The sequence below is a fragment of the Lucilia sericata genome, unplaced genomic scaffold, assembly GCF_015586225.1.
Source record: "Lucilia sericata isolate MDLA Ls3-8-SP2 unplaced genomic scaffold, ASM1558622v1 Contig000073F_arrow, whole genome shotgun sequence".
Lineage (NCBI taxonomy): Eukaryota > Metazoa > Arthropoda > Insecta > Diptera > Calliphoridae > Lucilia > Lucilia sericata.
Genome location: NW_023994107.1, coordinates 695,971 through 707,070, shown reverse-complemented (window position 1 = coordinate 707,070; position 11,100 = coordinate 695,971). Strand labels below are relative to the sequence as shown.

Below are 11,100 nucleotides of genomic sequence, written 5' to 3'. Positions count from 1 at the left end.
TTTTTAACACCTAAAATACAGTCGGCTCAGAATCTCTTTCAGAGTAGATTTAACTATATATGTCAGTATGTCAACTTTACCATTTTCATTGTATGTATTTTTTGCCAAAAGATGAAGCCTATTGAAAATGGTTAAATGGGGGTCAGGTGAAGTAATGGACCGTTTTTAACCATTTTGACCCGAATGAGGCCTTTTATATTAACATAAATCTCCCCACAAAAAAATCATGAGGATCGTCCCAAAAATCCACATTTTAAATAAACTCATAACTTGTATGGAGTATCTTATGGCCTGTCATGCCCGACTATACTTGATTTAATTATAAATAATTTTCGTTAATAAAAATGTATATTGTTACAAAATAATTTGCTGGATTATTTTATTTTTGAAATTCTATAAGCTTTTTAAAACATTTAAAATTGTTTGTAGATACTTTGAAAAATAAATACCAACACGTGTAGCGGAAATGGTTAAACTTTCATGGATTTAGTTGAAAATATTATTTAATTCTTGGAAAAACACATTAAAATATGTACATTAAAGTAAAAACATACGATTAATTTAACAAACGTTAAAAATGAGCTGCAATTTTAATTTGATATAAACATATTATTAAGTTAAACTTAATATAAAAATATCTTAATATAAAATATATAAAAGTATTAAAAACAAGATATTAAAATTGAATTAATAAAATTGAATTTCCGTGAAATAAAAAATTAAAATATCAATTTGATTTAAAATTAAAATATCAATTTGATATATGGCTTCAAATTAAATTTATTAGGTTTCATTGTTTAAATTAAAGAACATTTTTGTTACTTAAATACTTAAAATTGTCAAATCAATTTCTTTTTATTTATTCAAAACAAATACTTTTATTTAGCAATAAAATACCATTTTTACCACAATATACCTTTTTTTGTAATCCTTTCTGGTTTTTCTAAATAACAAAAGAAATTAACCCTTATAATCGGAAGTCATAAATTAAATTTGTTTCTTTATATTATATTTTCTACAAAAGTATTTTCAACTGAAATAATTATGTAATCTATGTTATTTAAAGCAAACAAATAAATTCGTATGATTTAAATATCTGTGAATTAGGGTCGCCCCGTTTGTATGGAGAAAAAATAAGGTACTAATGTTCCTGCCGAAAATTAATGTTTAGTTAATTTTGAGATTCCTTCTCTCAAAATATTTGTTCTGTGGTAAATATTTGGTGAGCTGGGTCTAAGGATAAAAAGTCATAGCAAGGAAATGCTATGAAATGTTGATATTTTGAGAAAGTCTTTGAGAGACTTACTACAGTAAGTGTATGTATTTATACCCTACACCACTAAAGTGGAGAGAGTATTATGCGTTTGTGGTGATATTTGTAAAACCCAAAAATATTGGTCCTACAACCACCAATCCGTCTATCCGACCGTCCGTCTGTCTGTGTGTCCATATTTGGAGGAAATTTGTCACATACTTTTGACCCAACCCTTTTATCGTTCACCAAATAATGCCGCCAGAAAAAAATTTGAGAAATGGTATTTAAGAATTCATTTATATAAGTTTTCATTTTCGGTGGGAGGATCAGCAAACTTAAATTTTGGTGCCACCCTAATGTACATTTGTAGGTTTACCTACACATGATGTGGTTGTTTACATTAAGAATAAATAAAAGTGTCCGCTGTATGACTATTAAGATAGGGTCATTCATTTTAACATTTCGCTTCAAATAAAACGAGTAAGAAATTATAGTCGGGCGTGGCCGACCATATGATACCCTACACCAATTGCGAATATTAAATGTGATTCATTTCAATAATGAAGCATTTCTGTTGGATCTTATATAGGTTCCAAATAATGTCTGTTCATGTATGGTTGTATTCTGACTAGGAGAAATAAGAGACCGATTTCAATCATTTTCAACAGCCTTCGTCATTGGATCCAGAGAATAGTATGTGACCCATTTTAACAAATAATATTCAAAATTGCGATCTGTTGCGTACACACAAGGTTTAAACGGTCACAAAGACGGACAAAGCTTAATCCAAGCAGAAAGTGATTCTGAACCGACTGGTATACTTAAGGACAAATATTTTTGAGTGTAACAAACATCAGCACATTGTGCCGACTTTTGGATAGATAGTAGTATATTAGACGTAGTTAAAAGATAAACGGCCGAAATCGGAAGATCCGGATGTATGGGGGCTGTTTGGGGGTATTATTGGGAATTATCTATATACATATATAAGATTGAATGTGTGTTTGTTTGTATATTTACATGCACCGATTTTTTTTAAATTTTCTCATAAGCTACTTTTTATTTCCGATTTATGACGAAAATTAACAGTGTTATTTATAATTATATCAAACTTAGTTGTGCCAATTTATGGGAAGATAGTAGTATATTTGTCGTAGTTATGAGCTAAAAGACTCACAACGGTCCGGTTGTATGGGGGCTAGGGCAAAAATTGGTCCGATCCTTATAAAATTTGTCGACATTTATGTTTATATAAAATATATTTGTGCCAAATTTCATCGTGATACTAGTGTTTATAAGTGAATTGTGGACATTCAAGTCATTTTCAGAAAGCGATTTTATATGGGGGATAGGGTCAAATAATATCCGACCATTATAAAAATCGACAGTGTTATTTATAATTATATCAAACTTAGTTGTGCCGATGTTGGGAGAGATAGTAGTATATTTGACAAAGTTATGAGCTAAAAGGCCCTAATCGGAAGGTGCGGTTATATGGGAGCTAGTGCAAAACTTGGGCCGATCCCTGTAAAATTTATTGTTGGGAATTATGTTTATATAAAACTCATTTTTGCCATTTCAACCATTTTCAATAGCGTTCGTCCTTGGACCAAGAGAAGCGCATGTTCTAAATTTCATCAAATTATCTCAAAAATTGCGACCTGTAGAGATCGCACAAGCTTTACATGGACACACAGACAGACAGACGGACGGACAGACGGACATAGCTTAATCGACTCAGGAAGTGATTCTGAGCCGATTGGTATACTTTAAGGTGGGTGTACGGCCAATATTTTTGGGTGTTACAAACATCAGCACAAACGCATAATACCCTCCCCACTATAGTGGTGTAGGGTATAAAAAGTAAAACAACAAAAAAGTAACATCTTAGACCTATTTTTATACTATTTAAGTTTGAACTTATAACAAATTATATAATCATGTGGAAGTGATGGATAATTTAACATGTATTTAAACAAAAATATGATTAATGATATAATATGATATGTATGAAGATTCGAAGTATCTATTTCAGTTGTCGTCTGATTAAATTTTTCCGAATAAATTGAATGTTTGAATGATAAAATGTTTAACCTTCCTATATATGTACATATACATACATAAGTATGTACTTATGTATGTGACTCACACGTGTTCTAGTCAAATTAATTATACATAAATATATTTTCAACTTCATTGATAAATTAGACTTTAAATATCATCATAAATTAGCAAAATTTAAAATAAATTGAAAATAGTAACAGGTGTATTCGAAAACATTTTTGCCAGTTAAAGTGTCCTACAAAGACAAATTTTATTGACTTGAACTTATGAATTTCTGAGTTGATTGATTAATGAAATTCACTCAAAATATTAACTGTTGTCGTAGGCAGTTTGGTAAAAATTTTGGACAATATATTATTTAATAATATAATTTTTTCCCTCTCTTATGAAGTAGTGTTTTAAGAACTACAACTGTCGTACGTTCTTAATTTCCGCAATTTTCTAATAATAAACAAGTGAGAGTGCTATATTCGGCTATGCCGAAACTTAAATAACCTCCACCAGCAAGCTACTTTTTATTGAAACCCATCTAACTATCTAATTTTTAGATAACTTGCCAAAATGTTTGTCGAACTAATTTTGATTAGGTCCAGAAAAATTTATATTAATACGCCAGTTCGAAAACATTTTAAAACAATGATTTATCTATACACAGAACATACTCATGTCGAATTTCATCCGGATGTACTAATTTAATAACGAATTAAGTATTATTAAATGATTTTCAGAAGTTAATCTTATATGGGAGCTAAGACAACTTATGGACCGGTCCAGAAAAAATTCCGTATAATGATTTATATACATATATACAAAATACACATTTATGTCAAATTTTATACCTATGTATAAATTGTGCGTTTAAGTAATTTTCAGAAATGGTCCTTATATGGGAATTGTGACTAATTGTGGACCGATCAGGAAACAATTTCGTTTAATGATTTATATGCAGAAAAAGATGAAGTATTATTTTACTCCAATAGCTTTATCAATCAATGAAATATGTATGTGCGTTTATGTGACTTTAGGAAGTGGACTTTATATAGGAGCTATGAGCAATTAAGGGCCTATCCGGAAAAATTTCGCAGAGTGATTCATATGTGCACAAATCATATTTTATCAAGATATGTTTATTTGAAAATGAAATATGTGCGTTTAAGCGATTTTTTGAAGTGGACCTTATATAGGAACTATTACCAAATATGGACCGATCCAGTAAAAATTTGGTAGAATGTTTTATATGCCTATCCGCAAAAAATTTCGTAGAGTGATTTATGTAAAGACAAAACATATTTGTGTCGAATTTTCTCAAGATAACTTTATTTGACAATGAAATATGTGTGTTTAAGTGACTCTCAGAAGTGGACCTTATATGGAAGCTATGACCAATAATGGACTGATCCGAGAAAAAAGTGGTAGAATGATTCATATGTACACAAAACTTCGAATTTTATCCCTATAGCTTTAGAATTCAATGAAATATATGCGTGTAAGTTATTTTCAGAAGTGGACCTTATATGGGAACTATGACCAATTATAGGCCTATTCGGGAAAAATTTCGCAGAGTGATTTATATTTGGACAAAACATGTTTGTGTCGAATTTTATCAAGATAGCTTTATTTGAGAATGAAATATGTGCTTTTAAGTGATTTTCGTAAATGGGCCTTATATGGGAGCTATGACCAATAAGGGACCGAGCAATGATTTGAATGCATGCAAAACATATTTCTGTCGAATTTTATCCCAATAGCTTTAGAATTCAATGAAAAAAGGCGTTTAAGTGATTTTTGGAAGTGGACCTTCTATGGGACCTATGACCAATTATGGCCATATTCTGAAAAAAATTCATAGAGTGATTCATGTTTAGGTAAAACATATTTGTGTCTTGGCATTGAAATATGTGCTTTTAAGTGATTTTCGGAAGTGGGCCTTATATGGGATCTATGACCAATTATGGACCGATCCGTATAAATTTTTGAAGAATGATTTGTACGTATATAAAACAGATTTGTGTCGAATTTTATCCCGATACCTTTATAATTCAATGAAATATATGCGTTTAAGTGATTTTCGGAAGTGGACCTGATATGGGAGCTATGACCAATTATGGACCTATCTGGAAAAAGTTTTTGTAGAGTGATTTATATTTAGACTAAACATATTTGTGTCGAATTTCATCAAAATAGCTTTAGTTGACAATGAAATATGAGCTTTTAAATGATTTTCGGAAGTGGGGCTTATATGGGAGCTATAAGCAATAATGGACCGATCCGTAAAAAATTTGGTAGAATAATTTGTATGTACACAAAACATATCCAACTCGAACTTTATCACAATAGCTTTATTCGTCAATGAAATATGTCCGTTTAGGTGATTTTCGGAAGTGGACCTTATATGGGAGTTATGACTAATTGTGGACCGACTGAGATCTACGTTAACAGTATGATTTCTGTTCATATTATATATACATATACAATGTATTGTATTGATACCGATATATTTTAGGGAGTTATTAACAATAAACCAATTTCCGGGAATATATACCTTTGTATGGGGGCTATGGGAAATATTCGATGGATTGTAAAGATTTTGAATATAATTGATCACGAAATATCTTTGGTAGTTTCTGAGAAAACTTCAAAAGAATTATGAAAAAAACGTAATTTTTTTCGAGGTTGTCTGAAATTTTTACTCATAACTTTTTACGTTGTGAACCGATTTTGCCGATTTTCAATACCAAACTGCTTAGGATAATAATAAATATTTTGGGTGAAGTTGGTTGATTTCCTTTACTTAGTTTTAACGTGAGCGTGTTTTACACAGACAGACGGACAGACGGACACAGCTTAATCGACTCAGAATTTGATAAGGACCCAGAATATATATACTTGTTGGGTCTTAGATGAATATGTCTTGGTGTTACACACGGAACGACAAACTTATATATACCCTCTATCACCACTTATGGTGGTGGAACTTACAAGAAATTAGTACACCTTTATTTAAATTGCCCTCACTGTTTACAAATATGTATGTATGTTTGTACATCTTTATATTTTGTATTCTTTTACATTGAATTGTTTAACTTTTGTTTGTTTGCGCTTGTTATGTTATTTATATTCCGTTATAGGGATTAATTTATTCTTGCCATCATTAAGGACATTTAACTAAACAAAGAAATACATGCTTACATTTGTAGCAACCCAACAGTTCTACAAGTATTTAGTGTATCTCCATTATACTATATACATCATCAAAATATATGGGAGTTATATTGATTTTATCATTCCCTTTGTAACATATCGAAAGCATACAACCATAAAAAATATTTATTCCGGGTCCTTGTAAAATTCTATGCCGATCAAAACATCTAGAGAAAAGGATTTAAGAAGATGAAATTTCCCCAAAATATTCTATAATGATCAGAAATGTTTGGTAATATCGGGCCACGGTTTCACATCTATGGAAAAGGACTTAGGTAGATGAAATTTTACCATGATCAGAAATGTTTAGTAATATAGGTGAACGAAACAGTTAAACAAAGATTGCAAACCTAGCTCCATATTTGACTTTTGTCCCATATAAGGTTCCCTTCAGAATATGACTTTAACGTTTATTAATGGCTTTAACGTTACAGTATAGTGATGAAATTCGCCATAAATATGTTTTTAAGGAAACGAAATCTCTCTACGCAATATTTGGACATATTCCCCATATAAGTTAACCTTAATAACGTTATTTTAACCTTTATAAGTGGCATAAAAGCACAAGTATACCAATGATGATAGAAGTCAGAATCGGATTTCGAGCAAGTCTTTAGAAAAGTGTAATTTGGTCTCTGGGCTAAAAATTTGTTTGCCACATGTAACACGTCTTGCAGAAAATAACTTTTTTTCAAGAATGCTTTTATGTAATATTCGACATGGCACTTACTTGTTTTAGAAAATGGGTTGGTTAGAACTTTATATTTTTGGCCATTTGTCACGTCACTAACATTTTTCTGACAACGGATAAGACTTAGTAAAAACTCGATTAGGCTTCTAACTGGTATAATTACTGGACACTGTATGATTGGACATATGTCGGAATGTATGGGATACCCACGTTATAGCTACTCTAGGGTCTGTTTGGACGAAGAAGTAGTGGAATCGGTACAACACCTTCTACGTGACTTTCCAGCCTTACAAGAGCCTTGATCTGGACTGTCTCAGCGATGAGTCTTACTAGTGACATGTTCGGTTTTATTAGAAATACCGGTTGGTTTCACCGATATCGCAAGAACCAAGTAGTCAATGATATTTGGGGGGGAAACAATTCTCTCAACATTAGGCAATGGTAATTCTAAGGGTATCACAATGGGCCACAAGGCCTCCGAGTGAACTCGCTAACTAGCAAGCAACCCACTTAACGTAACCTAACATTTTTCTGTGCAATGTCAATTCAAATTGTAATTTAAGTTGACTGATGACAGTTCATCTTCTTTTTATGATAGATATGTGTTAAAATGACTAGATAATTTGTAATCTATCTTAAGACAACAACTCCGAATTGCAGGGTATATAAAAACAACAACATGCACATTTTTCAAATCCTTAATTCACACATACTTTTGTACAAACAAAAATATTATTTTTTGTATGTACAAGTAAAATTTTGGAATAAATACATACAAACATACCATACATACATATGAATGTTAGATGCTAATGTTAATTGACTTTTTAGTTTCTCGTACGACAAAAAAAAAAAAAAAAACTACACAAAATATTTCCAGACCAACAGAATGAATACAAAACAAGTAAGAGTGTTATATTCGGTTGTGCCGAATCTCATATACCCACCATCAAACCGTATGCCATAAAAGGAACATGATCACTCATCAAATTAACTGACCGTTTTTCATACAATTTTTTAGACCGATTTTGGTTCATATAAACATGTTTACATCGAATAGCATCGCTGTACTCGCATTTTTATGTCAGTAATTAGCGCTAAAGTAATTTTCTCGAGGCAGGCTTATATGGGCGGATAGGGTAAGTTACCGACACTTTCCGCATGAAATTCGGTAGGAAGGTTTAAGTTTCTATAAAAGTTTCTTATATCAAATTTCATAACTGTACAGTGTACACGTATTTTTAAGCCAGAAATTATCGTTAAAGTAATTTTCGGAAGGGGACCTTATATGGGGGGTAGGGTTAATTGTGGACTGATCCGTACCAAATTTGGTAGAGAGATTTAAACTTGTATAAAACTTATATTTGATGTGTTACAAACGGAATGACAAAATCAATATACCCCCATCTTTTTTGATGGTGGGTATAAAAAAGTGAAACACACAGCATGAAATCCAAATGAATTTCAATTTGTTGTGATTTTTTGGCAGAACATGCGAAATGTTTCTCACATTTGATTGGGGTCAAAACTTTTTGTCGGGATTAATTGGTTAAATGTGTTCAAAGCCGAAACGCAATATCGAACAAAAAAAAGAAGATTTTGTTTTAAATGCTATAAAAATCAAACAATTTATTAAGTAAAAACTAGTTAACAACGGAAAATATATCTAACTAACTACGTAGAACAATTAAAAAGAATGAAACATATTAACAGCAATTACAAACGGAAGCGGAAACGACGCAACGAAGGTGGTAAATAATCAGCAGTTGGTATGGGATTAGCTGGTAAATACTGATGTCCAGGACCGGCTGGTATATGACCGGCAGACACTGGCGCTCTGGAGGCAAAATTCAAAACGGAGGCATCACCACCATTTACAGTTTGTGAGGCTCCGGGCAAGGAGTTGTATTGCTCCTGAATGGCTTTTTGAGCATTGGCAGCATCTTCAGGGGTGCGATACTTAACAAAATGTACTTCAGGTTTATTTTGCGATTGAGATTTAAGATTTTGCAATTTGTTGGCCAAATCACCGATATCAGACTGCTTAGAAAGAACATAAATAGCGGTACGTTCCTGAGCACCTTCTTTTGCCAATTTAAGAGCTGCATCCTCAAATCCTTTGTTCTCAGGTGATTTAATGAAAACTACACGTAAATTCTTTTTCAAAGCACCAGCAATTTTATTGGCCGCATCGTTATCATCGAAAGCATCTTCAGGAGCAGCATATGAGTAGAACTCTTTTTTGAACTCGGATATTAGTTGAGCAGGTTGTGGTGCAGGAGTCTCGAGTGTCTGGGCAAGCAAGTTGGAAGCATCTTGTGAAAGTCCTGGTGTAAATGAGAGGCCATCATCTGAATGTTCGACAGGTTGATAGTTGTAGCCCAATTTATCGGCACAGGTAAGGGCTACCAAGCATAAGATCTGAAAGAAAGAATATAATAGTGTTAATTTAAAAAATTTACTAAGGAATATGTGTTTCGAGGTAAAAAATGCTGTAATTATGTTTTAATTTCTTTTCTTTATTCTTAAAGTAATATAGTAATATAGTGATGCCACCTTGATTTTTAAAGGATTTGATTCTAGTTGTTTTACTATTTACTTCCTTTGTATAACAGATTAATAAGTGTGATATTATAAGTATGTATTAGTTTTGGTCAATGAACCTCCCCTTGAATGGGTTTCCTGGTATTCACACATACATACATACATCTGAAACACTTAATTTTTGCACTAAATAGTTTTTATTTATTTTTTTTTTAAATATCCAATAAATTGATGTTAATTTATTTAATTTGTATTTGATTTAAATTTAAAATATGTTTATAAAGTACAAAACTTACAATTAATCCACGCATTTTTCGTTTTACTATCAATTCCTTGAACTACACTCGAAGAAAAACAAACTTACAATGATAACTTTACTTTAAAACGACCCACTATTTATATATTTACATCAAACTATAATATTTTACATCAAGATTGGAAATATTTTGGGAAAAATACATTAATCAAATCTTCAGATTATTAGCATAAAATACATAGTTTTAACATCTTTATCTAGCAAATTTAAATTTTTTATCGATTTTATTTAAAATGTACTAAGATTTGTAAATGTTATTATAACTATATGATTTTTAATTGAATTATCAAAAGCTACAAATTCCTCAGATTCCAGCATTTTTTTAATAAAACTGCATTAACAGGTTAAATTATGAAGTTTTCATTAACAATGTTTATTATATGAAAACATAGTTAATTTTATAAAATATGTATTTATGTATGTGACACTATCATCCATGCATATAAATTATATATGTATGTAATAAAAAAAAATACAATCCCCCAACACCTGATCTACACTCAAAATAAGTTTAAGCTTTAAAAGGCTATGGCAACATTATATACAGTCGCCAAACTCTATGATCACTTACAAGAATTTTCTTTCACTGTAAAATATTTCTTGAACTAATGAACCTTAATTCCCCTGCTTTTGTTTTAAACTGTTTTGGTATATATAATTAGCTAAAACGCATTAAAAATACCTCATATTTTAAATACCGGTGCAGCTTTATTGTTTTTATATATAAATTTTTTAAATAAATGTGCAACAATCACTAATTTATAGTTTAATAGCGCCCGGACAGACACTTTTTTCAGGTAGGAATTTATTTAATTCAAATAATAAAAATAAAACTTTAAATATTAAACTAAGCGTGCGTATTATTTAAAAGTTAATTTATGTATTTTTCAGCCTACTGTTGGAGAGCAAATCATTTTATGCAAATGAATCCAATGTTGATGCCCTTAACGATGATGTATGACGTTCATACGAGAGTGTTAGAAAGGCTGGTCGAATAGCATGTGAGTGGTTACACTAAGATAATGTGTA

At 31.2% G+C, this 11,100-nt stretch overlaps 1 protein-coding gene across 1 annotated transcript; it reads right to left on the bottom strand.

Moving 5' to 3' along the window:
* Positions 1-8,927: 8,927 nt before the first annotated feature.
* LOC119616455 lies at positions 8,928-10,066 on the bottom strand. Its single transcript, XM_037972802.1, has 2 exons — positions 10,052-10,066; positions 8,928-9,632 (listed from the first exon to the last, which is right to left on the bottom strand). Exons 1-2 carry the CDS (start codon positions 10,064-10,066, stop codon positions 8,928-8,930), a joined length of 720 nt encoding a protein of 239 aa, XP_037828730.1.
* Between the last annotated feature and the right edge of the window lie 1,034 nt (positions 10,067-11,100).